Genomic DNA, 27,302 nt, shown 5'->3' with positions numbered 1-27,302 from the left:
CTTGAGGCTCTCCGTGGGGCATACCGGGAGAGGCGGTCCCGTAGGTACAAGAGTCCTACGCCATGAAGGGCTTTAAAGGACAAAACCAGCACCTTAAATCTGACCCTGTACTCCACCGGGAGCCAGTGCAGCTGGAAAAGCACTGGGTGAATATGCTCCCATGGCAGAGACCCCGTGAGGAGCCTCACTGCTGCATTCTGCACCCGCTGAAGTTTCTGGGACAGCTTCAAGGGCAGCCCCGCGTAGAGCGAATTACAGTAGTCAAGCCTGGAGATGACCGTTGCATGGATCACTGTGGCCAGGTCGGGGAATATACAGAATCCAATAAATGAATGGAATGTTCATTAAATGTTTCTCAAATCCAAATTTGAAGATTTCCCCAATTGCTGAGCATACCATCTTAAAACAACAGTGATACCTCTCTCTGAATTTCTTGGTTCTGTGCCTTATCAATATTCTCTGTTGGTAAGTACCCCCATGATATCCCTTTCACCTCCTCCAATGTTCAAGGGTTCTGTTGGTCTCTAGATGGCAAATTCTGGAAATACTTGCTGCACTGTTAACAGGATGGTGGATGCTTGAACCAGTCCAAGAGGATATGTGTTATGTTCTTAAGGTTGTCACCCTGAACCTACTTACGTTTGAGTAAGTTGCATTGAACTGTATGGAAAGGAATTTATTTCTTGATAGACATGTATAGGATTGTGCTGCCACATTAAAGAATAACCAGAAAGCCAGTGCTATGATGCAGAAAATTTTTATTGGGAATTTCAAACAGTAAAAGTATTCAAGTGAATACTAAGCAAGACAACAAAGCAAAAAAGAACACATTCCAGTGAACAGCTTCTCCTTTAGAATTATTTTTTTCAGGTTGGAGGAAGAGTAGGGGGTTCTACATTTATAGAACATTCTTTCCACATTCCTTTACATTAAGTCCCAATTACACATATTTACACTTGCATGCTAATTTCAGAGACATAGTGAATGGATTTTGTGCTTTTCTTCCCAATGCGAACTGGTGTGTTTCAAAGAGACGTAGGCAAATAAATATCATAGTAACAAGCAGGGGAAAGTAAGATAAAATTAAACTTGAAACAGCTGCATGTTCTAGATAGGCCTGATTACAAGGGAAACAGAACACTCTCCCAGCTCCCATTAGGATTGCCTAGAGAGTTTGGGTGCTCAGCATATCTAAAATCAGACCGAAATAGTCCACCACAGATCTCTTTTTCTTTCCTCCTAGTTGACAGACCATGAGAGCTTAGCAGGGGGTATAGCAGATGCTGCCTCTACGCCCCACAAACCCATAACGGCCCCGGCCCCCCAAAGCACCAGAGCTAGACCCCAGAAGACCTGCACCACCATAGAGCCCTCTGCCAAATCCGCCGCCAAATCCGCTGCCAAATCCGGATCCATAACCTCCAGCAGCACATGGGGTGTTGCCTCCGACAGACACAGGCTCACAACTGGCAGAGAGGATGGGTCCGGGGATGGTCACGATGGAGGCAGGTGGCTGGATGACGACCTCTGCTGGTGGGATCTGGTTGACGCATGAAGGCTGGACTCCAGAAAGAATACCAAGACTGGCAGATGGGACACCGGATCCAACCAGGGCACCAGAGCCATAGCCATAGCCAGAACCATAGCCAAATCCACCACCAAGGCCACCTCCAAGGCCACCGCCAAATCCACTGCCAAGGCCACCGGCAAAACCACAGCCGGCTGATCCAAAACCAACGACTGGGGTGGAAGCACAAGATGGGACGGCGCAGGAAGGTCCACAGTTAGCCATGGTTGAGTCTGGAAAGACATAGGCAGGCACATATTATAGCCAAGAAACATTGTAATTCACAACAGCAATGAAAACTATGGGTCGCATCCAACTACCAATCTGAGTAGACATGTCCATTGATTAAATGGGTCTACATGGAAAAACATGGAATACATGGAGAAACATGGAATACAGCCCTATGTATTCTCAGTGGCACAGTATATCAAGAGAGGGATATACCAGACCTTGTACTGAGCATCTTTATTTTCCCCCTGGTTAGATCTGAAGCTGGTGTTGCCAGTCTTTTGAGGCCAGCAGGTACATTTTATTCTTGACAATAGTTCTCATGGAGGGAGGGGAGAAGTGGCCTATCAGAAATTGACTGCCGTATCTGAAGAACTGGGAAAAGAGGCAGGGACTTAATTTTAGTTCAACAACTCCAGTGGACTCAAGGTTGAAACACTGGTGCAGGGAGTTCGGAGCTAGATGATCTAACGACCAATACCATGATGGTTATGCTCTGCCTCACCAATTACAAGCAGCATGCTTCTGAATACCAGCTGCTGGAAACTTCAGAAGGGGAGAGTGCCATTGCATGTGGGTCTTACGGATGGGCTTTCAACAGGCATCTGATTGGCCTGTGTGAGAAAAGGATGCTGAACAACAAGAGCCATTTGCCTGGTCCAACAGCAGCCCCCAATACTGCTATTTAGATGAGGATTCTGAAAGAAATCTCTACCCTCTCGCACACAGAATTACATCTCTGTTTCCAAAGAGAGAATAAAAAAATTCCTTCCAGTAGCACCTTAAAGACCAACTAAGTTAGTTCTTGGTATGAGCTTTCGTGTGCATGCACACTTCTTCAGATACACAACTTTGTAAGGTTTGGCGGTTAGGCATTGGTTTAGGGGAATGTGGGGAGGGGAGTTGCAGCCATCTCCTGCCCCTCCAATACTGAAGAAGTATCTGAAGAAGTGTGCATGCACACGAAAGCTCATACCAAGAACTAACTTAGTTGGTCTTTAAGGTGCTACTGGAAGGAATTTTTTTTATTTTGACTATGGCAGACCAACACGGCTACCTATCTACTACTGGATCCAAAGAGAGAAAAAATATTAAATCAGTTTTAAGTTTGTATCATAAGTAGACTCTCCAAGCATAGAGGGTAAAACATGCTGAGAATGTGGCATTCTAAATCCCCAGCTAACTGTTGAAAGGCGTTGGAAATTCAAAAGAGCTAGATATGTGTGTGGAAGTCTAAGAGATATACTTCAAAGGAACTAGGTAGCACAAATACACCGTGGAGATTTAGTATAAATGTGCATTAGTATTTTAAATCTCTGAGTCAAGTCCTACATTGGCAGGTATAAGTACAGTGGTACCTCGGGTTAAGAACTTAATTCGTTCCAGAGGTCTGTTCTTAACTTGAAACTGTTCTTAACCTGAAGCACCACTTTAGCTAATGGGGCCACCCGCTGCCACCGCGCCACTGCTGCACTATTTCTCTTCTCATACTGAAGCAAAGTTCTTAACCCGAGGTACTATTTCTGGGTTAGTGGAGTCTGTAACCTGAAGCATCTGTAACCTGAAGTGTCTGTAACCCGAGGTACCACTGTAAATGGGAGCAAACTGGAGCTTCTTCTGAGATGAATCAGTGTAACTATTCTAAAAGCTCTCCATAAAGAATCACAGAACTGTAGCTTTTTACACCATCAATTCCTATCTCCCTGCTTTGATGGAGGCAATCCAGACCTCCAGCGCAGGAGATATTGACTACCCAACTCTCCAGTTGATCGCTTCCTTCATCAAACCAATCGGTTTCTTTGGGGAAGGATTCTGGCTCTGTTTAAAGCATCTACTTTGTATGCAAAAGGTCCTAGTTCAACACCCAGCATCTTCAGGTAGGGGTGACAGGTACACCCAGTGTGGAACCCAATGTAGACTAGTTGTGGGGAATCTTTTACCCTCCAAGGACTGCTGAACTACTACATCCATCATCCCTGGCCATTGGCCATGCTTGCTAAGGATGACGGGAGCTATGGTTCAGCAACCTCTGGAGGACCAAAGGTTTCCCACTCCTAGTGTAGACAATACTGAGCTAGATAGACCAATCATCTGACTTGATATAAGACAGCTTCCTATGCTCCCTGCTTTCCTATAAACTGTGCTATGTCCAACCAAGATTGGCCTTCCTCCAGCTTTTACCCATTTGATCTATGCAAGGACTTGGACAAGCCAAGCTTACCTGTGTTGTTTTGATGAGTGGGAAGTTGAGAGATGATGAGAGGTGAAGCTGTTGGTGAACTGTGGAAGAAGGAGAGCTTTTATACCATCCTCACGGAGTCCCTAATGGTTAAGAAACGCCCCTTCACACTTAATGTCTCAATTATCCACGATCAAAATCTGCTGCTTCCATCATAGTCTAAAATTGCTTTAATAAGCCAAACGTTGTCAGGATGCCAACTCTGTAATTAGCTTATTACACAACATGTTCATTTTTTCCTTCCATTTCTTCCCTCCGGGAATTGTTCACTGTATTCCGTTGGCTTGGGAAGGAATCTCGCTGGGGAAAAAAGTGGGCCTTATTTCCTTTTCGTTCTGTTTTTAAATATACAGCATTTTTAAACAAATAAAAATACAAAGAAACAGCAACTACAACAGAGCCTCCAAGTGTCCCTATTTTCCAGGGACAGTCCCGGATTTACAAAAGCTCACTCAGTTTCTGATTTGGTCCCAGAATGTCCCACTTTTCCCTAGGATTTCCCTATTTTCATTTGATAAAAGTTGGAGGGTATGGAGTTATGCAACCCCTGAGCCTAAGAGATAAATAATTATACAACCTTTAGAAGACACCCAAAGGCAACCCTGTATAGGAACATTTTAAAATGTCTAATTTTTATTATGTTTTTATATATGTTGGAAGCCGCTCAGAGTGGCTGGGGCAACCCCGAATCTCTAGCCATTTTGGAAATACAATTACAGAAAAGGGTGTGCAGGTCCCCTCAAAGCAATTTCTTTGACATCAGACATGAGCGTGGTGGGGACCTTGTATATTTTTCTGGAAGCTGCAGTTATTCAACTTTTCAAAGCCACAATTTCCAGAGTTCCCTTGTTTGTTAAAGAGCTGATTGTTAAAGCACCCTGGAAATTGTAATTCTGTGCTGGGAATGGGGGTCCCCTAACAACTTTTTGCCCCCTTAACAAGTTACGTACCATTCTTTGGGGACTTTAAATATCAATAACTATTTAAAGCAGCCTAATGATGCTTCACCTATATAGATGAGATGGGCCTATATCTTTTTTAAAAAAAAATGCAGACTGATTCAGATGAATTGAACTTAAGATGGGGAATATGAGAAACGGAGAGAGATTTATCGGCTTAAGGAGACTATCAGAAGAGATCTTAAAGAAAAAAGAGAAAATATATGAACAAGATGTGATGTGGAAACAGCAAGATAAGATGAGATAGAACTATGAGCTTTGTTTGGACTGATTTGGACTGATTGGGACATTAACGCAGCAGCAAGAAGATGATCAGAATCCCCCTTCGGATCTTGAAATATGGGTCCCCCCAACAAAATTTAAAATTCGGCTTTGTAATTCGGAATTTATGTGATATGATTTAATTTGATGTGATTGGCCAGTTAATAAAAATTATTTAAAAAGAGAGAGAGAGAAACGGAGAGAGATTGAAATTCCAGTGTTCCCAGGATTCATTGGGGGAAGCCATGGTGATTGTGTTAATGGATATTGTCAGTGGCGCCCAGGGCCGGATTTAGGTTTGATGAGGCCCTAAGTTGCTGAAGGTAATGGGGCCCTTTATATGTCCAGCTGTCCTTTGTCAACAACAAATTGTCACTGTTTTTTGTGTTGAATATATGCTATACGGTAATTTATGGACCTAATAGGTATCAAAAGCCATTTGCACATAACAAAATATGTATTTTATCAAAGTAACTGTTGAACTGAAATACTCTTAAGAAGAAGTATATTAATAGTGAAATACAATAAGAAGAATATTAATAGTGAAATAATTATTAAACTCTAACTTAAAATGATTTTTTATTCATAACAAACTTAATAATGCAAACACATTGGCATTTGTCAATAACAAAAGTTGCTTTAGAAACACAGTTTACAAAGACCCATAATTTAGTCTCTAGAAACTTGCTATAACATGAAGTAATAATAGGTGTAAATATATGATGCAAACTACGAATAATTATAAATAGCATTAATATGAAATTAAGTGTTATATCCTGTACAATGCAATTGTAGTTAATACAATGCATTTTTATATAACATCAATATCACCATAGTAGTCCACACTGTTCATTGGGACAGCAGACCTTATTTGTTTGTTTTTTTCTTATATTTTGGAAATGTACATCCAGGTTTTCTCCTTTAATTTTTTTTGGGGGCCCCCAAGAGAGTGGGGCCCTAAGCTATAGCTTGTTTAGCTTATACGTAAATCCGGCACTGGTGGTGCCTGGTCAGCTGAATAGCGTGAACCTCGCAGGGCAATTCCAGAGTCAGCAATCTTAACAGGAGAAAAACCCACAAGCAACCTTGTGGCTAGAAGATCATCTCCCTGCTTTGATACCTTCTGTTTGTGTCAGGTGTCAGGTGTTGGCTCTTTGGGTTTCCTGCTAGAGGATTCTTGTTGGCTTTCCAAAATTGCCGACAAGATCAGAAGAAACCAACAAAGCAAGTTAAGTGCCATGACCCCATGCAATCCTGCATTCCAGCATTAATTGAGCCGCTTTGCCCTGCTTGTAATTATTTGCCCATAAAGAAAATTGTAGTGTGTGCTTGTTAAAATGCTCAGTTTATTTAATTCAAATTGTCTGAATGTTTTTTCCCAGGGTTTAATGCAAGACAAGCTTAAAGTTTGCACAGGTTTGACTTAATCATTCCTCCTTGACTTTTCTTAACAAAGATTTCAAATTTGTGAGTTACACAATTCTCAAGATTATACTTCCTACAAGGAGCAAACAAAAATTACACAGAAAGGGGTCTCTTGTGTATGCAATCCAATGTAAACAAGCAGAGCTCACACAGCTTTGCCACTGGTCTTCGCAGCCTCTAGTCTACGGGCAGAGAAGGACTGGTGTCAAAACTCTGTAGAACATCTCCCCTCCTGCTGAGTGAGAGGGGAGAGGCATTCTGTCACCCTGCTTTGCTGCCAGGCAGGGAGGGGAGATCTCTCTCACATACATCTGGTGGTGTGACGCATCTTTCCACTGGCAAGCAATCTCAGCTAGAGCATCCATGACAGATGGCCATCCAACTTCTGCTTAAAAACCTCCAAGGAAGGAGAGTCCACAGCCTCCCAAGGAAGACAACTCCACTGTCAAACAACTCCTACTGTCAGAAATTTCTTCCTGATGTTTAGTCAAACTCTTTCTTGTAACTTCAATCCATTGGTTTGAGTCCTGCCCCCCAGAGCAGGAGAAAACAAGCTTGCTCCCTCTTCCATGTGACAGCCCTGGAGATATTTGAGGATGGCTATCATATCTCCTCTCAGTCGCCTCTTTTCCAGACTAAACATACCCAGTTCCTTTAACCGTTCCTCATAAGGCTTGGTTTCCAGACCCTCTGTCATCTTGGTCACCCTCCTCTGCGCACATTCCAGCTTGTCAACATGTATCTTAAATAGTGGCACCCAGAACTGGACATAGTATTCCAAGTGTGGTCTGACCAAGGCGGAATAGAGTGATAATATTACTTCCCTTGATCAGGACACTATATTTCTGTTGATGCAGCCTAATCCCGGATTCCAACCCTACTATCCAGTATAAAGATTTAATTCTCTTTCTGCTGGTAGTCGCACATTTAGTGATAGCGTATCACTGGAAATCCCGGGTGGAGCTACCTCTTGAGACATGGTTCAATAATATTTGGGATATAGCTAGTTCAGAATGACTGCTGGGCTTAGAAGAGTTGCAAATGGTGTTATAAAGGGAAATACCTTTGGTGAAACCTGGTCTCCCCTTTTTTTATTTGTAAAGGAAAAAGTAAGTAAAGCTCTTCCATCAGCCTCACAAACCTATATGGACTGCCAACATTTTAAGATCATGTAAAATAACACCATAAACGTAACGCTATGTTCTTTTCTTTCCAGTGACTGTATTGTATAATAAATATATATATATTTTTTAAAAAAAGAACTAAGTCCCTCTGAATTCAATGGGATTTTCTCTCTGGTATGTTCCTGATCATTCTCAAAGTTTCTGTTGTTGTTTCTTTTTCCCCCTGACAGGGACTCAAGAGCCAGTGTGGTGTATTGGTTAAGAGTGGTGCACTCGTAATCTGGTGAATTGGGTTCGATTCCCCGCTCCTCCACATGCAGCTGCTGGGTGACCTTGGGCTAGTCACACTTCTCTGAGGTCTCTCAGCCCCACTCACCTCACAGAGTGTTTGTTGTGGAGGAGGAAGGGAAAGGAGATTGTGAGCCGCTTTGAGACTCCTTCAGGTAGTGATAAAGCAGGATATCAAATCCAAATCCAAACTCTCTTCAAGGCAGCTCACAGCTACAATTTTATTCTGTTCCATTTATCTGTTGAAGCTGTTTCACATGATTCCTTCACTCACACATTTTTTCTTTTCAACAATCTTGCGAGGTAGATTTGGCAGAGAGGTTGCAATTGGCTCAAGGTGGCAGGTGTATATGACGCATATCTGAGTGGGAGATCAAACATGGGAGAAGTTTCCTGGTGTAGAATAGAATGTACCAATGTTCATCTGAGAAATGTTGGAGGGTATGCCATGGGGCTATATGGGTTTTTGGTCTGAGCTAGCAGGCCTTTTCTTACATTTGTGAAGAGAATGCTGGGGTTGGAGAACAATAATGATGTAAAAGAGGCCAGCTGTATGAGTTGTAGCTTAGTGTTACCTTGGGTAAACTATTCTATTTCTTCCAGGCTACTCTCTCCTGAAGAGAGAGAGAGAGAGAGAGAGAGAGAGAGACTCTGTCATTAACTTGATGCTGCCTTGACAGCTAAGTTGTAAGTGATAAAGATCAAGTCAACAGAGCACCATTTTGTCCCTTGTCTCTTCTCTCTCTCTTTCACATATGCACACACACACAAACACATCAAGACAAGCTGCTGATGCACCGATTTGGGGAAATTAACATTAATCATTTTACATTTTGGGCAGGACAGGTTTCTTACCAGTATAATTAGAGTGCTCATTCCCTTAATCGGGGTTCTGATCTCTCAAAATTAGTTTGACAGAAACAAGCAAATTAAACAGCAGGTATGTCACCAAGTTTAAGCTCCAGGGCACCCCCAAACACGTGGACTGTCTGGGTTCGATTTTGTTTTGCTGAGAGTGAGAAAAGGAAATGAATGAAGAGGCAAGATATTTTGTGTGTGGGCTTTGCCCCCCAGTAGATGTGCCCCCTCAAGATCTCCCACCCACACAATGCAAATTGGGTTTGTTTTGTTTTATTTTATATTATTTATTTGTTTAAAAAATGAGTCCCTTTTATGGATGGCACAGATCACAATCAAAGGGAAGCCTACCTAAATTACATTGCTGAAACAATAAGCAAAGCATACTCCGAAATTTGCACTTCTCTGAATTTTGCAGTGCTGTTGTAAAATTGTGTATATTGTATGTAAGTTCATACAATATGAATTTTCCTGAAGGCGCTTTTTTAAATGATGATGATGATGATGATGATGATGATGATGTTAATTATTTAATATTTCTACTAATAATAATAATAATAATAATTTCACAACTTTATATACAAATGTGGATAACGGAACTTAACACTGGATAAAGGAGAGACTGAAATAGATAGCTTCACTTATCCCTAGAACCAATGAAGACTTACCAAGGGTAGACCCAGTGAAATTGATTGATTACTCTGAGTAATCAATCAGAGTACCCTGAGTACCTTGTCTACTTATGTCAGTATGTCTACTATGATTAAGACTTATTTGAATAAAAACCAATAATCTCCCTTCCATCATACATCTCTGTTGCTGCCACATAATACCCGTTCCACAGCTGTGAGGATTCTGGGATGTTGCCAAGAATCCTTTATTGTCCCCTATGCTCCATCAATGCTGATACATTGTCAAGATGGATGCTCTTTCTGCCTTCCGTTATAGCTCACTGATCGAGTCCATGCTTTGCATGGAGAAGGTCCCAGGTTCAATCCTTAGAATGCCCAGGTAGGGCTGGGAATTGTCACCTGTCTGAAACCCTGGAGATGCCTGTCAATGTAATCAGCACTAAGCTATATGGACCTCAGTGTTCTGTCTTGGTAGAAAGCACCTTTCTACATTGGGAGCCAAGCTATGTTCCTCTGCGTCTAGAAAATGCATTGCTGATATCTTCAAAATGGTATCCACTGGGTATTATATCTGAATGAACTTCAACAAGGATATCAAGAGGTATCCATGTCTTTAATGGCACATGCCAAATACTCTAAGGCAAACATAAAGCATAGAGCTGGAGAGGAGCCAGACTATTTCAATGATTTCAATTATACTTTTGTATGTTTTATTTGCATGTGTGTCAATGGGTCTTTACTCTCCTCCTGCCACAAATACCAGTCTGGGTAGGCCAGCCAAGCAAGGGGCCCTTAGGCAGACTGTTCCCACAGTCTCAAAGTTTCAAAGAAAAATGTTTATAGAATAACAGCGGTACCTCGGGTTACATACGCTTCAGGTTACAGACTCCGCTAACCCAGAAATGGTGCTTCAGGTTAAGAACTTTGCTTCAGGATGAGAACAGAAATTGTGCTCCGGCAGCGTGGCGGCAGCAGGAGGCCCCATTTGCTAAAGTGGTGCTTCAGGTTAAAAACAGTTTCAGGTTAAGAACGGACCTCCGGAACGAATTAAGTACGTAAACAGAGGTACCACTGCCTTAGATCAAGTGCTCCCTTAGGTTCTAGTCAGGCCATTGGTTCTAGTCAGGCCATTGGTTCTATCTCAGTATTGTCTATGCCGCTTGGCAGTGCTGCTTCAGGGTTCTGTATGGTGGTTTCTCTCAGCCCTACCTGGAAAAGTTAGGGGTTGAATCTGAGAGCTTCTGCATTCAAAGGATGTACATGGCATTGGTGCTGGAAGGTGGCACCAAATAGGGAGAGTTCTGAGAGCCAGATAGAGAGGTTGAGATGGCTACATTTGCCCCTGAGCCTGAGATTTCCCCACCCTTGGTCTACACTGACCGGAAGCAACTATCCAGGGTTTCAGCATGGACATTCCCATCCCTACCTGTAGATGCCAGGGATTGAACCTGGCAACCTTCTGAATGCAGAACAGGTGCTCTGCCACTAAACTATGACACCTGGAATAGTCGGACACCAATGTTGATTGATGAAGATACATAATCGTTTCATAGCATTCCCCAGGAGGATCAGGTGATTGGGGGGGGGGAGAAAAAAAAGTACCAGAAATGCCCACAAGCCATTCTGGAAGGGAAGAAAAAACACTGACAAGTTGTTAATTATTTCCCTTGCATGCTGTGAGTAATAGCATTACCGAGATCTCATGATGCATAAAAAGAAATTTGTTTGCCGCTGATTAAAGCCTCTGAGCGTCATGGGGCGTTTCCTAACTGGCACTGCTTCTGGAAAAATGGTATAAAAGCTCATGCCATCCCAGGTTCTCTCTACAGCTTCACCTGACAAATCTTCTCATTCATCTCCAGCTTCTCCAAGAGACAGGTAAGTCATCCTTAAGGGAAGGGCTGTAGCTCTGGGACAGAGCATCTGCTGTGCTGGCAGAAGGTTCCCAGATGAATGCCTGGCATCTCCAAGTAGGGATGGGAATGCCACCCTTTCTGAAACCTCAGTGAGGGCTATAGCTCAATGGTAGATCATCTGGAGCAGGGACATCATCTTAGGTTCCATTCCTACAATAGACTATGGTAGGGGATGTGCCAATGATATACTGAGGCCAGTTAATACAACTTAATGAAGCTTTTGCATAGCGTATAGCTCCATTCTTTGCCGTGTTTTCGCCACTATCCTCACTGAAACGCCTCAATAAATAGTCTGAACCTTGTATATGTTGCAAGCTTTAAGAAGAGCCTCTGGATCAGGCCCATCTAGTTCAGCATCCTCCTGTTCTCACACAGGCCAATCAGATGCCTGTTGAAAGCCCATCCGTAAGACCCACATGCAATGGCACTCTCCCCTTCTGAAGTTTCCAGCAGCTAGTATTCAGAAGCATGCTGCTTGTAACTGGTGAGGCAGAGCATAACCATCATGGTATTAGTGGTTAGATCATCTAGCTCCGAACTCCCTGCACCAGTGTTTCAACCTTGAGTCCACAGGTGTTGCTGAACTAAAATTACGTCCCTGCCTCTTTTCCCGGTTCTTCAGATACGGCAGTCAATTTCTGATAGGCCACTTCTCCCCTCCCTCCATGAGAACTATTGTCAAGAATAAAATGTACCTGCTGGCCTCAAAAGACTGGCAACACCAGCTTCAGATCTAACCAGGGGGGAAATAAAGATGCTCAGTACATGGTCTGGTATATCCCTCTCTTGATATACTGTGCCACTGAGAATACATAGGGCTGTATTCCATGTTTCTCCATGTATTCCATGTTTTTCCATGTAGACCCATTTAATCAATAGACATGTCGACTCAGATTGGTAGTTGGATGCAAGCCATAGTTTTCATTGCTGTTGTGAATTGCAATGTTTCTTGGCTATAATATGTGCCTGCCTATGTCTTTCCAGACTCAACCATGGCTAACTGTGGACCTTCCTGCGCCGTCCCATCTTGTGCTTCCACCCCAGTCGTTGGTTTTGGATCAGCCGGCCTTGGCAGTGGTTTTGGCGGTGGCCTTGGCGGTGGCCTTGGTGGTGGATTTGGCTATGGTTCTGGCTATGGCTATGGCTCCGGTGCCCTGGTTGGATCCGGCGTCCCATCTGCCAGTCTTGGTATTCTTTCTGGAGTCCAGCCTTCATGCGTCAACCAGATCCCACCAGCAGAGGTCGTCATCCAGCCACCTGCCTCCATCGTGACCATCCCCGGACCCATCCTCTCTGCCAGTTGTGAGCCCGTGTCTGTCGGAGGCAACACCCCATGTGCTGCTGGAGGTTATGGATCCGGATTTGGCAGCGGATTTGGCGGCGGATTTGGCAGAGGGCTCTATGGTGGTGCAGGTCTTCTGGGGTCTAGCTCTGGTGGTTTGGGGGGCCGGGGCCGTTATGGGTTTGTGGGGCGTAGAGGCAGCATCTGCTATACCCCCTGCTAAGCTCTCACGATCTGTCAACAAGGAGGAAAGAAAAAGAGATCTGTGGTGGACTATTTTGGTCTGATTTTAGATATGCTGAGCACCCAAAATCCCTAGGCAATCCCAATGGGAGCTGGGAGAGTGTTCTGCATCCCTTGTAATCAGACCCATCTAGAACATGCATCTGTTTTCAGTTTAATTTTATCTCACTTTCTCCTGCTTGTTACTATATTTATTTGCCTACGTCTCTTTGAAACACACCAATTCGCATTGGGGGGAAAAGCACAAGATCCATTCACTATGTCTATGAAATTAGCATGCAAGTGTAAATATGTGTAATTGGGACTGAATGTAAAGGAAGGTGGAAAGAATGTTCTATAAATGTAGAACCCTCTACTCTATCTCCAACCTGAAAAAAAATAATTCTAAAGGAGAAGCTGTTCACTGGAATGTGTTCTTTTATGCTTTATTGTCTTCCAGTATGCTTAGTATTCACTTGAATACTTTTACTGTTTGAAATTCCCAATAAAACTTTTTTCTGCATCATAGCACTGGCTTTCTGGTTTTCCTTTTATGTGGCAGCACAATCCTATATCCGTCTACCAAGAAATAAGTTCCTTTCAATACAGTTCAATGCAACTTACTCAAAAGTAAGTCGTTTCAGGGTGACAACCTTAAGAACATAACTCATATCCTCTTGGACTGGTTCAAGCACCCACCATCCTGTTAACAGTGCAGCCAGTATTTCCAGAACTTGCCACCTAGATATCATCAGAACCCTTGAATGTTGGAGGAGGGGCAGGAGATATCACGGGGTTACTTACCAACAGAGAATATTGGTAAGGCATAGAACCAAGAAATCCAGAGAGAAGCATCACTGTTATTTTAAGATGGTCTGCTCAGCAATAGAGGGAAATTTCAAATCTGGATTTGAGGAACAGTTAATGAACATTCCATTCATTTCTTAGATTCTGTATATCGAATTGATTTCCTGACACCAAATATCTATAAAAATTGACCACTGGTTTTTTTTAGTCTCAAAGGATTTAACCAATTGTTCTAGTACCTTTGGTGTCTTAGATGCTGGGAAGGCTGCCAAAGGCCTGAGAGAAGAGGAATGTTCTTGCCTGGCACTTAAAGATTTGTAATGAAAGCATCTATTGAACCTCCTTGGGGAGAGGAGTCCAAAAACAGAGAACCACAAAAGAAAATGACCGTTTTCTTGTTGCTGTCCTTCAGACCTCTCATGGAGGCGGTACCTGAAGAAGGGTCTCAGATGGTGATCACAGGGACTGGGTCAGTTCATATGGGCAGCGCTGGTCCTTGAGATATTGTAGTCCTGAGCCATTTAAGGCTTTATTGGGTCAGGAAACTAATTAGCAGCTAGTGGAGTCAGGCTAGGATTGGTGTTATATGCTCAAACTGTCCTGCCCCAGTGAGCAACCCAGCCACCAAATTCTGCACCAGCTGATGTTTCTGAACTGTTTTCAGAGGCAGCTTCACATACAATGCATTGCAGTGATCTAACCTAGTGGTAGAGGCAACAGAGGTTAGGCCAATCATGGCCAAACCTGGTTCTCCAGCTCTTTGGGACTACAATTCCCATCATCCCTAACCACTGGTCCTATTAGCTAGTAGTAGTAATAATAGTAATAATTATAATTATAATTATAATTTATTTATACCCCGCCCATCTGGCTGGGTTTCCCCAGCCACTCTGGGCTACTTCCAACAGAATATTAAAATACAATCGTCTGTTAAACATTATTTGTAGTCCCAAAACAGCTGGAGGGCCAAGTCTGGCCATCACTGGGTTAGGCTATCCCTGTTCAGATAGGAGCACAGCTGGCTCACCAGCCAAATCTGATGGAAGGGACTCCATGCCACCGAGGCCAACTGAACCTCAAGTGACAGCAGTGGAACCAGAAGGACACCCCAAGCTACATGTCTGTTCCTTCAGGGGCTATGTAACCCCATCAAGAGCAGGCCACCTCCCATCTATCCAGTCTATGGAGCACCCACTAACTGTACCTCAGTCTTATCTGGACTGAGCTTCAGTTTGTTGGCTCTCATCCAGTCCATTACCAAGGAAGAAAACTGCCCAGCACATCCACGGACAAGCCTTGAGATATAAAAGAGAAGTAGAGCTGTGTGCCATCAGCATATTGCTGATGACCAGGGCTGTTTTAAGCATATTCGGCGCTGTGATGCAAAGCTCCCTCTGTGCCCCGCCCCCGTTCCCCGGAGTTGTCAACCTTTTTTCAGGGAGGATGGCACTGCAGGAGGCGGGCAGCGGCTGGAGGGTGGCTCCTCCAGTGGGTAAGAGGCGGAGGCTGGACTTGGCGCCTTCCAGCTCAGCTGGCCACTTCATGCCACGGTGGGCATGGCAGGCAGAGGCTCTGGATGCAGCGCTGCTTCAGCACAGCATGGCGGAGGCGGGAGAGGGCGGAGAGCTGATGCTGGGAGGTGCCATGTCGAGACTCCACCTCTTCCCTGGCAACCTCCAGAACATGGCGCCCTGGCACCCCTCACCACTAGCCTCTATGGGTAAGATGCCACTGCTGTCAATATACGCCAAAACTCCAGATAACCCCACTCAGCAGTTTCGTGTGGATGTTAAACAGCATGAGGGATAAAATCAAATTCTTCATGGGTCTCACAGAGCCAAAGAGCACTCCCCAAGCATCACCTACTGGAGGTCCAAGTTGGACCGGAACCACTGCAGAACAGTGCCACGCACACTTAACTTAGGCTGGATCAAAGAAGCGTTTCCGTGAAACGCGTTGCAAACTTTGCATAAGAAATTGGGTTGGCAAAAACAGGACTCCCCAGCGCCATCTGGTGTCACAGTGTTAGAGTGCATAAACAACGCATATAAAGCGCTTTTTCTTTGCCAGTGTAGCTGAGTCCCTTAGACAAGCATTTTTCAGAACAGCAGCTTTCATGACACATGAAGGAAGATAATGACACGATAAAATTCAAAATAGTAACTTTTAATTACACAGCTGTATGGAAAATGCATCTGGAAGACAAAATGTATTGAGGAGCTAGTGATGTGACACGGAGCCCTTCCTGCCTCTGTTCCTTCCCCCTCCCTCGCTCTTGTTAAGTATTTTGATGGTGTGAGAACAGTCTTTAATGTCCTGAGAACATTGGGAGGAGGTGAAGCCCTGCCCCCCAGCTGCCTTAATAAGTTGTGGAGGATAATGCTGGGTCCCTTCTTTGATGTTGGACATTGTTTTGAGGAAGTTAGGCAATGGGAGGTGGTGGCTATCTATAAAATTGGATGGTTGGGGCAGAGCTTTTTTGAAGCTCATGCATGGACTGATTGGCCGCAGAGCTGTGCAAACTGAGGCTACCTGGAGGAGTCACTTCGCCGCTTCTTGAGGGCTTCCAAGTGGCAGATTGAAGTGCTTGCTTGCTGTTTTAGGATTAAATCTTTTAATCTTCTCACTCACTTGTGTGAATTTGCATTGCTTCTGAATCGCATTTTAAAAGAACCACCTTCCCTTTGGCAAGACAACAGCCTTTCAAAATCCTATTAAAACTATTTAGTTTAATTAATTCAACAACATTTATGAACTTGATCCAGGGATACCAGCTTTTTACAACCTGGTAATTACATCTCCAATGCCCCTCTGCTACCCGCTTGCCTTTTAGCACCTCCCTGGATTACCCCACTGCCTCCCTTGGGGTGATTCCACTCACTTTGGGAGTTATTGCTTTAGCATTGCAAGTTAGTAATTCTAACACTTGGAACACAGAGATGGGATGTTTGTGCTTGGCTTGCTAGGGATGCAACTTTAGAATATATGAAAGTATACTGCAGCCTGTGTGAGAACTGGTCAAGCCTGGAACCACCTACCCAACCTCCATCTTACTTTTTTTTATTTTCTTTTAACTTACTTCTCTTTTTTTTAATAAATATTTTATTAAGTTTCCACAATAAACAAGCATACATAGAAAAAGAAAATCACAAAAAACAATACAATACAAAAAAAGAGTACAAACATTAAACACATCAAGAAAAAAGAAAATAGATAAAAGCACATATAATAACAAAAAAAAATTCCCTCTTTCTAAATTTCTCATTTTCAATTAGCTTATTTTCCCGACTTCCTCACGTCTCCCGTTCTTGTATCCCGTTTTTAAAGGTTAGTTCAGCAAATTCATATCCTATTAATTTATCTGTAGTTAGTCCAATCTTACATTTTACTTTGTTGCTAGAGCCCCTGCTATTCATTTCAATGTCCTTAACATTCATAAATTTTACAGTGTTTCTGCAAATAAATTTTAAATTTCTTCCAATCTTCCTCCACCGTCTCCTCTCCCTGGTCTCGGATTCTGCCAGTCATTTCCGCCATCTCCATGTAGTCCATTAGTTGCATCTGCCAATCTTCCAAGGTGGGTAGATCTTGTGTCTTCCAATGCTTTGCGATGAGAATTCTTGCTGCTGTTGTTGCGTACACCCAACCTCCATCTTACTTGCCTGAGGCTGCAGTCCTAACCCTGCTTACCTGTCAGTAAGCCCCATTGAATTCAATAGGACTTAGATTGATTTGGTTAGGGCTTTGCTGTAATTGAGATCAAGGCTGACCCTGATTTTAGACAAAGGATGTGAAAGCTGAGGTCCTCCAGCTATTGAATAACTACATATAGTACCCACCAGTCCCAGCAAGTATGACTGTTGGTCTGGGGCTGATGAGAGCTGAGGTCCAATGACATCTCGTTGGCTTCAGGTACCTGCCTTAGACAAAAACAGTTACACCCAAAGGAGGCTGTTACAGAGGTATATCTGTACCATTATCCTTCAGGTCAAATTGGTTTATGGGCCGAAGAGGTGAGGCCTTTTCTATGATTCTCCCAAATGATGGAATACAATTTCCATTGAAATGAGAATTGTCTCAGCAGTGTATATTTTTTTAAAATAAAGCAGGTTTTAATTGGTATTGTTTTGAGTTACCTTTTCATAGAATCATAGAATTGTAGAGTTGGAAGAGACCCCTATGGTCATCTAGTCCAACCCCCTGCAATGCAGGAATCTCAGCTAAAGCATCCATGACAGATGGCCAACCAACGTCTGCTTCAAAACCTCCAAGGAAGGAGAGTCCACAACCTCCTGTGTGAGACTGTTTCACAGTCAAACAGCTCCTACTGTCAGAAAGTACTTCCTGATGTCTAGTTGGAATCTCCTTTATTTTAACTTCAAGCCATTGTTTGAAGTCCTACCCTCAAGAGCAAGAGAAAAACAAGTTTGTTCCCTCTTCCATGTGAAAACCCTTGAGATATTTGAAGAGGGTTGTCATATCTCATTCTCCTCTTTTCCAAGCTAAACATGCCCAGCTCTGTCAACCATTCTTCATAAAGCTTGTTTTCCAGACCCTTGATCATCTTGGTTGCCCTCCTCTGTACACATTCCAGCTTTTTTTTTGAGGAAAGGGCTGTAGCTCAGTTGTAGAACATCTGCTTTGCATGCAAAAGGTCCCAGGATCAATCCCTATCATCCCTAGGGAGTGCTAGGAAAAGGACTCATATCTCAAACCCTGGGAGATGCTACAGCCAATGTAGACCATACTGAGTTAGGTAGACCAGTGGCCTGACATTGTACAAGGCAGTTTCTTAATTATCTAACTGGGGTTATTTAAGGCTGGGTTTATTTAAATGGTTAAAGGTAAAGGGACCCCTGACCATTAGGTCCAGTCATGGCCGACTCTGGGGTTGTGGTGCTCATCTCGCTTTATTGGCCGAGGGAGCCAGTGTACAGCTTCTGGGTCATGTGGCCAGCATGACTAAGCCGCTTCTGGCGAACCAGAGCAGCGCACGGAAACGCCGTTTACCTTCCCGCCAGAGCGGTACCTATTTCTCTACTTGCACTTTGACGTGCTTTGGAACTGCTAGGTTGGCAGGAGCAGGGACCGAGCAACAGGAGCTCACCCCGTCCTGGGGATTCAAACTGCTGAGCTTCTGATCAGCAAGTCCTAGGCTCTGTGGTTTAACAAACAGCGCCACCTGCATCCCCATTTAAATGGTTAGTTGTTTTTAAATGCCGAACTTTTATTTGCTGCAATGCATGTCATTTTTTGTGTGTCTCTTACCTGCTTTAAAGAATTCTTGAGCTTTTCTCATATGGTAGCTTGATATGTTTGTTTTAAATTTTCTGCTTATCTCCTCTTATAATATTAGAACTTGGGGCCAGCCAATGAAGTTGAATGTCAGAAGATCCAGGACAGGAAAAAAAGCAATGACTTCTTCAAATAGGGCATAATTAAACTACAAAATTCTTTCACACAATGGTTAAGAGATGGCCAGTAAATTGGATTGCTATAAGACAGGATTAGACAAATTCATGGGGGATAAAGCCGTCTGTGACTACCAGCCATTATGTCTATGTCCTCTTCCCACTGTTGGGGGTAGCCTATCTGTGAATACCAGTTGCTTGGAATCACAAGTGGGGAATGTTGCTGTTGCACTTATGACATGCTTGTGAGCTTCCCATTGGGTCAACTGTTTGGCCTGTGTGAGAACAGGGTCATTGACTAGATGTGCTTTTGATCTGATCCATCAGGCCTGCCCTTATCTCCTTGTAAGAGATGTTCCACCAAATGCAACTTGTGTGAAAGTGTATGCTTGCACTGATAAAAAAAGATAATGTCACAATGAGGCGCCAAACCAAGAGAGTTGATTCTGAATGAACTTTAATGGAAATATGAAAAGCTTCAAGCAGGCAATTGTAAATGAAGCAGGACAGGAACAAGGCAAAGGCACACAGTATACAATGCGGCTTTGAACTTCTTCTTGGTCTGGAGGCTTTTGGGACACATAGTGGGAAAGCAGGAGAAAGGAAAGTTGGCAGAGACTCGTGTAAATGCTGTTGGCTTAGATGACGGTCCCAGAAACTCAGATTTCCCAGAATCCAAGGTGAGACACTCAATAATGGATAGGCATGATCTTCACCCATTCAGGGTCATTCAAATCATTACCACACAGATTTTCTTCACAAGTTCAATAGGCCTAATAGCACACGCTGCCACGACACCACTGCAGAGCCCTCCTTCCAGAGAGCCCACCCCTCCTCAGACCATAGCCCCAAGAGCTTCCAAGGAGGCCATCCCCATAGCCCCACCCACCATGGTCAGGTTACATTTACCTTTACGTAATTAATAGTTACTGTTTTGAATTTTATCATGTCATTATCTTCCTTCATGTGTCATGAAAACTGCTGTTGATTCATATGCTGTTGTGGGGGATAGGTCATTGTCTTATTATGTATGGCCACCCCATGAGAAGAGAAGACTCCCTGGAAAAGACCCTGATGTTGGGAAAGATGGAGGGCACAAGGAGAAGGGGACGACAGAGGACAAGATGGTGGGACAGTGTTCTCGAAGCTACCAGCATGAGTTTGACCAAACTGCGGGAAGCAGTGGAAGACAGGAGTGCCTAGCGTGCTCTGGTCCAGGGGGGTCACAAAGAGGCGGACACGACTAAACGACTAAACAACAACAATGCATTCTAACACTGTGACACCAGATGGCTCGTTGGAGTCCTTTTTTTGCCAACCCAATTTCTCATGCAAAGTTTGCAACGGGTTTCACGGAAACGCTTCTTTGATGTGTCTAGATCCAGCCTAAGTTAAGTGTGAGTGGCACTGTTCTGCAGTGGTTCTTGTCCTACTTAGACTTACAGTAGCTGATGCTTGGGGAGTGCTCTTTGGCTCTGTGAGGTCCATGAAGGGTTTGATTTTATCCCTCATGCTGTTTAATATCCACATGAAACTGCTGAGTGGGGTTATTTGGAGTTTTAGACATCGTCGGCAGGGACGTCTTACCCTTAGAGGCTAGTAGCGCAGGACGCCAGGGTGCCAAGTTCTGGAGGGTGCCAGGGAAGAGGCGGTGGCTGGACGCGGTGCCTCCCCACATCAGCTCGCCGCCCTCGCCCAAAGCAGTGCCGTGCTCAGAGCCTCCGCCTGGCGTGGCCACCTTGGCACGAAGCAGCCAGCTGAGCTGGGAGGCACTGCGTCCAGCCTCCGCCTCTTCCCCGCCGGAGGAGCTGCCCTCCAGCCACTGCCCGCCTCCTCCAGCCCCGCCGGCAGTGCTGTCCTCCCCCAAAAAAAGGTCGACAATGGGGGTGGGTGCCAGGGGGAGCCTTGCACCACAGCGCCGAATTTGCTTAAGACAGCCCTGGTCATCAGCAATATGCTGATGACACACAGCTCTACTTCTCTTTTATATCTCAAGGCTTGTCAGTGGAGGTGCTGGACAGTTTTCTTCCTTGGTAATGGACTGGATGAGAGCCAACAAACTGAAGCTCAGTCCAGATAAGACTGAGGTACAGTTAGTGGGTGGTCCGTAGACTGGATAGATGGGAGGTGGCTTGCTCTTGATTGGGTTAGATGGCCCCCGAAGGAACAGACACGTAGCTTGGAGGGTCCTTCTGGTTCCACTGCTGTCACTTGAGGTTCAGTTGGCCTCGGTGGCATGGAGTCCCTTCCATCAGATTTGGCTGGTGAGCCAGCTGTGCTCCTATCTGAACAGGGATAGCCTAACCCAGTGATGGCCAAACTTGGCCCTCCAGCTGTTTTGGGACTACAACTCCTATGATCCCTAGCTAACAGGACCAGTGGTGAGGGATGATGGGAATGGTAGTCCCAAACCTGGAGGGCCAAGTTTGGCCATGATTGGCCGAACCTCTGTTGCCTCTACCACTAGGTGAGATTTCTGCAATGCATTGTATGTGAAGCTGCCTCTGAAAACAGTTCAGAAACATCAGCTGGTGCAGAATTTGGTGGCTGGGTTGCTCACTGGGGCAGGACAGTTTGAGCAGATAACACCAATCCTAGCCTGACTCCACTGGCTGCTAATTAGTTTCCTGACCCAATGAAGCCTTAAATGGCTCAGGACTGCAATATCTCAAGGACCACCTCTGCCCATATATACTGACCCAGTCCCTGTGATCACCATCTGAGACCCTTCTTCAGGTACCTCCTCCATCAGAGGTCTGAAGGACAGCAACAAGAAAATGGTCATTTTCTTTTGTGGTTCTCTGTTTTTGGACTGCTCTCCCCAAGGAGGTTCAATAGATGCTTTCATTACAAATCTTTAAGTGCCAGGCAAGAACATTCCTCTTCTCTCAGGCCTTTGGAAGCCTTCCTAGCATCTAAGACACCAGAGGTACTAGAACAATTGGTTAAATCCTTTGAGACTAAAAAAAAACCAGTGGTCAATTTTTATAGATATTTGGTATCAGTAAATCAATTTGTTCTACAGAATCTAAGAAATGAATGGAATGTTCATTAACTGTTCCTCAAATCCAAATTTGAAATTTCCCCCTATTGCTGAGCAGACCATCTTAAAATAACAGTGATACCTCTCTGGCTTTCTTGGTTCTATGCCTTATCAATATTCTCTGTTGGTAAGTAACCCCGTGATATCTCCTGCACCTCCTCCAACATTCAAGGGTTCTGATGATATCTAGGTGGCAAGTTCTGGAAATACTTGCTGCACTGTTAACAGGATGGTGGATGCTTGAACCAGTCCAAGAGGATATGTGTTATGTTCTTAAGGTTGTCACCCTGAAACGACTTACTTTTGAGTAAGTTGCATTGAACTGTATTGAAAGGAACTTATTTCTTGGTAGACGGATATAGGATTGTGCTGCCACATAAAAGGAAAACCAGAAAGCCAGTGGTATGATGCAGAAAAAGTTTTATTGGGAATTTCAAACAGTAAAAGTATTCAAGTGAATACTAAGCATACTGGAAGACAATAAAGCATAAAAGAACACATTCCAGTGAACAGCTTCTCCTTTAGAATTATTTTTTTCAGGTTGGAGGTAGAGTAGAGGGTTCTACATTTATAGAACGTTCTTTCCACCTTCCTTTACATTAAGTCCCAATTACACATATTTACACTTGCATGCTAATTTCATAGACATAGTGAATGGATCTTGTGCTTTTCTTCCCAATGCGAATTGGTGTGTTTCAAAGAGACGTAGGCAAATAAATACCATAGTAACTAGTAGGGAAAAGTGAGATAAAATTAAACTGAAAACAGCTGCATGTTCTAGATGGGTCTGATTACAAGGGATGCAGAACACTCTCCCAGCTCCCATTGGGATTGCCTAGGGAGTTTGGGTGCTTAGCATATCTAAAATCAGACCAAAATAGTCCACCACAGATCTCTTTTTCTTTCCTCCTTGTTGACAGACCATGAGAGCTTAGCAGGGGGTATAGCAGATGCTGCCTCTACGCCCCACAAACCCATAACGGCCACGGCCCCCCAAAGCACCAGAGCTAGACCCCAGAAGACCTGCACCACCATAGAGCCCTCTGCCAAATCCACTGCCAAATCCGAATCCATAACCACCAGCAGCACATGGGGTGTTGCCTCCGACAGACACAGGCTCACAACTGGCAGAGAGGATGGGTCCTGGGATGGTCAGGACGATAGGAGGTGGCTGGATCACGACCTCTGCTGGTGGGATCTGGTTGACGCATGATGGGGCAACTCCTGCCAGGACTCCAAGGTTGCTTGCTCTTTCAGCACCTCCATAACCATAGCCAAGACCTCCGTAGCCATAGCCGAGACCTCCATATCCATTGCCAAGACCTCCATACCCATAGCCAAGACCTCCTGCTGATCCAAACCCAACAGTGGGAGTGGAAGCACAAGATGGGACAGCGCAGGATGGACCACAGTCAGCCATTGTTGTGTAGAGGTGAGTCTGAAACCAAGAAGACCAAATGAACATGTGGAATGCTACTTCAATAGGGAACAGAGGGGACATTTCAATCAGCTGCCTTTGACAGTTATTATGCTATGCCCTGAGTTCTTTATTGTCTTCTATTTCTTTCACCACAGCCCTTCTCTTCATTGTGGGTCCCAAATCCAAATACTGGCAGCTCCAGGAATGCCTGAGAATGTCCTCTATCTGAAACTCTGGAGAATAGTTTCCAGTCAGTGAGGACAATACTGAACTAGGAGGTCCAATGGTCTGTCTTGGTAAAAAGCAACTCCCTAAGTTTCTATTTAAACCAGACCTTTAGCTGGAACAATGAATGCAGGAATCTTTTTTCTTTCCTAGAGGAAGGGCCATTACTCACTGGCAGAACATATGTTTTGCATTCGATCCCTGGAATCTGCAGGTTGGGCTGGGAAAGAATCTCTCATCTGAAACCCTGGAGAGCCTCAGTCGGTCAGAAGAGACAATACTGAACTAGATGGATCAATTGTAAGGCAGCTTCCTATATTATTACTTTCTTCATCTGCCAAATATTCCATGAAGAACAAATGTATATTAGCCTATGCAATAAATACTGTACTTCCCTTGTGCTGACTTCTGGGTTTTGTAATCTTCCTGATTGAATTTTTGCTAAGGTTACATTGTTGGGGAAATCCGAAAAACATTCCATGGAACGCTGTCATGTGTCTCAAACCCAATGCATCATGAATGCTAAATTTGTACTTTACAATGAGGAAAGCTGGATTTGCACAACTTGTGAGAGAATAAGATTCTCTCACCATCACCACCACCCAGGAAAACAAAAATGTCTAGTTTTGAAAGAATGCTATAAGATGTAGTAATAATAATAATAATAATTTATTATTTATACCCCGCCCATCTAGCTGAGTTTCCCCAGCCACTCTGGGCAGCTCCCAATCAAGTGTTAAAAACAATACAGCATTAAATATTAAAAACTTCCCTAAACAGGGCTGCCTTCAGATGTCTTTTAAAAATAAGATAGCTGCTTATTTCCTTGACATCTGATGGGAGGACATTCCACAGGGCAGGCGCCACTACCGAGAAGGCCTTCTGTCTGGTTCCCTGTAACCCCACTTCTCGCAATGAGGGAACCGCCAGAAGGCCCTGGGCGCTGGATCTCAGTGTCTGGGCTGAACAATGGGGGTGGAGAGGGCTATAGTGAATTGTTAGAGCATCTTCTTTGCATGCAGAAGGTCCTGACTTCACTCCCCAGCATCTCCAGGTAAGGTTTGGAAGAAAAACCTTCCTTGAAGCCCTGGAGAACTGCAGCCAGTCAAACATTACAGTGCTGGATGGATGAACACTCTGGTCTTGGTGTAAGGCAACTTCCTAAAACATTTGTGTTCAGAAGAAATACATAGAAAATAAGTCAGCCAACAAAATGGAGGATGGAGGATTCCTGATGGAATAGCAACATAAAGGTAAAGGGACCCCTGACCCTTAGGTCCAGTCGTGACCGACTCTGGGGTTGCAGCGCTCATCTCGCTTTACTGGCCGAGGGAGCCGGCGTACAGTTTCTGGGTCATGTGGCCAGCATGACTAAGCCACTTCTAGAGAACCAGAGCAGCGCACGGAAATGCAGTTTACCTTCCCGCCAGAGCAGTACCTATTTATCTACTTGCACTTTGACGTGCTTTCGAACTGCTAGGTTGGCAGGAACAGCGACCGAGCAACGGGAGCTCACACCGTCGCAGGGATTCGAACCGCCGACCTTCTGATCGGCATTCCTAGGCTCTGTGGTTTAACCCATAGTGCCACCCGCATCCAGCTGAACCCTCTAAGCAGTGCAAAAAACAACAACAACACATAAAGACAAGATCTTAACATACATGCACACTTGACTTACCAAAGTCTCTGAGTACAAATGGAGAGAAGGAGATCAAGTCAAGGAAAGCTGTTGGGATATCTCAGCCCAGGGAGCCCTTTTATACTCTTTTGACTGTATCCCCTGATGGCCCCGCAGCTAGCTGGGATACACCCCCTTTCCCTGAGGCTTTAATTAGCAAGCAATTTATGAATTGCATCATGCCCTCTAATTGTTTTAATAAGAAAGAAAAATGGGGCAAAAGAGTTTGCATTTCCTCTGCTCCCCACAACGCTTCTTTCCTGTTCTCACCCTTTTGATCTTTGCATTCCCATTCTTCCACCAAAGGAGTTAATAAAAAAATTAAGAAAATGTAAAGATGCCTTTGTATGTTCATTTCGGACAGATCAACAGGTGTTATGGCTTTGAATGGAATTAAAGTAGCTGGAATGGCTGGAGATTTTATCAGCAGCCTACTTGACTTCCATATCCAAGATTTCGGCTTATGATTCCGTTCACAGCACATAGCCAGGGTTCTCTGCCTCCAATGCCTATGAATACCCGTTGTTGGGAATCAGAATTGGGGAAGGGGACATTGAGTTCCTGTCCTTCATTTGGGATTCCTATCTGGTTGATCACTGTGAGAACAGAAACTTCCTAATGCTCTAACCTTCGTTGATGCAAGGATGTCATATACACATGTATGAATAAGTGTACCTGTCAGGGGTACAGGGACAGAGGCACAGGGAAGGCAGGAAATGGAGAGCGATGGAGAGGAATCCCAGGAGAGCGAGGAAGAGGATAGCAATGACGCAGGGGATTCCATGAGTCTCTCCAGCGAATCAGAGGATTCCCAGAAGGGGGCGCCTGTGGTAAGGGCAAGGGGAGCCCCGGGGGGAAAGTGTCAGGAGCGGGGGGCCAGCAGGGGACCCCAAAGCGGCAGCTGGGAATCAGGGCCAGCCTCCCCACCAGAGCGCAGCGAGGGAGGGGGAGGTTCCAGTGTGTCAGAGGGAGCAGCTCCGGCGACAGAGAAAGGGGAGGGATCAGAGCAAGCCGTTCTCCCGGAAGGAGAGGAAAGCAGTGAGGGGAGTAGCATAACTGTCAAAAGGAAGGTCAGAAGTTGGGCGCGCGCGCCAAGTTCAAATGAGGAGGCGCGCGGGAGAACAGGGAGCCCGGAGGAGGAGGGGCCAGGACCCAAAGCCCGCAGGAGGGGGCAGGAGCAGTCTGGAGACTCCGCTTCAGGAGAAAGCAGGAGGGGAGGAACCCCGACGGGCAGAAAGACCCTGCGGAAAAGGAAAGAGAGAAAAAGGTGGAGCAGCGTTAGCTTATTAAGCTGGTGTAGGGGAGGGACCGATTCAGAGGGGACTTCTAATGTCTAGGAGAAAGAGACGCGGGGCTGCACGCCTCGGTTGTGGAACCATTAATGAACTGCAATAAACATCCTTGTACATAAGAAGAGCTTGGCGTTGGTCTTTTGTGAGCTGAGACCTGAGGCAGCCCTGACAGTACCCAATAAAGCGAAAATGATTTTGAAGAGTCAGCAAAAATTGACAATTATTTGAAGCCCACCTCCCAAATAAAACGACTGAAGAAATAAAAGGATAATCTTGGCAGGGATGATAGGAAACCCCTGGAGGGCCACTTTCGCCAGCACTGCACTAGGCATATGTCCCAACCAATCAGGGATCACATATTAAATTCACTTGTAATATTAGCAGCTCCTGGTTTCCTGAATTTCTAGCCCTCCTGTAACTTGTAA

The 27,302-nt window shown here is 44.6% G+C and overlaps 1 protein-coding gene and 1 long non-coding RNA gene across 2 annotated transcripts; one reads left to right on the top strand and one right to left on the bottom strand.

Annotated features, from left to right (window-relative positions):
- Positions 1-757: 757 nt before the first annotated feature.
- On the bottom strand, positions 758-25,628 carry LOC308575559 (uncharacterized protein). The gene is made up of 4 exons (XM_081174314.1): positions 25,586-25,628; positions 23,197-23,700; positions 20,807-20,957; positions 758-1,800 (listed from the first exon to the last, which is right to left on the bottom strand). The coding sequence occupies exons 2-4, from the start codon at positions 23,680-23,682 to the stop codon at positions 1,262-1,264; spliced, it is 1,176 nt and encodes a 391-aa protein (XP_081030440.1). The 5' UTR covers positions 23,683-23,700; positions 25,586-25,628; the 3' UTR covers positions 758-1,261.
- On the top strand, positions 11,331-13,256 carry LOC308575300. Its single transcript, XR_014002744.1, has 2 exons — positions 11,331-11,459; positions 12,482-13,256. It is a non-coding gene; the product is annotated as an uncharacterized lncRNA (long non-coding RNA).
- Positions 25,629-27,302: the final 1,674 nt, after the last annotated feature.

Source organism: Podarcis bocagei (assembly GCF_964188305.1).
Source record: "Podarcis bocagei genome assembly, chromosome: 16".
Taxonomy (NCBI): Eukaryota; Metazoa; Chordata; class Lepidosauria; order Squamata; family Lacertidae; genus Podarcis; species Podarcis bocagei.
This window is presented reverse-complemented; position numbering and strand designations above follow the sequence as displayed.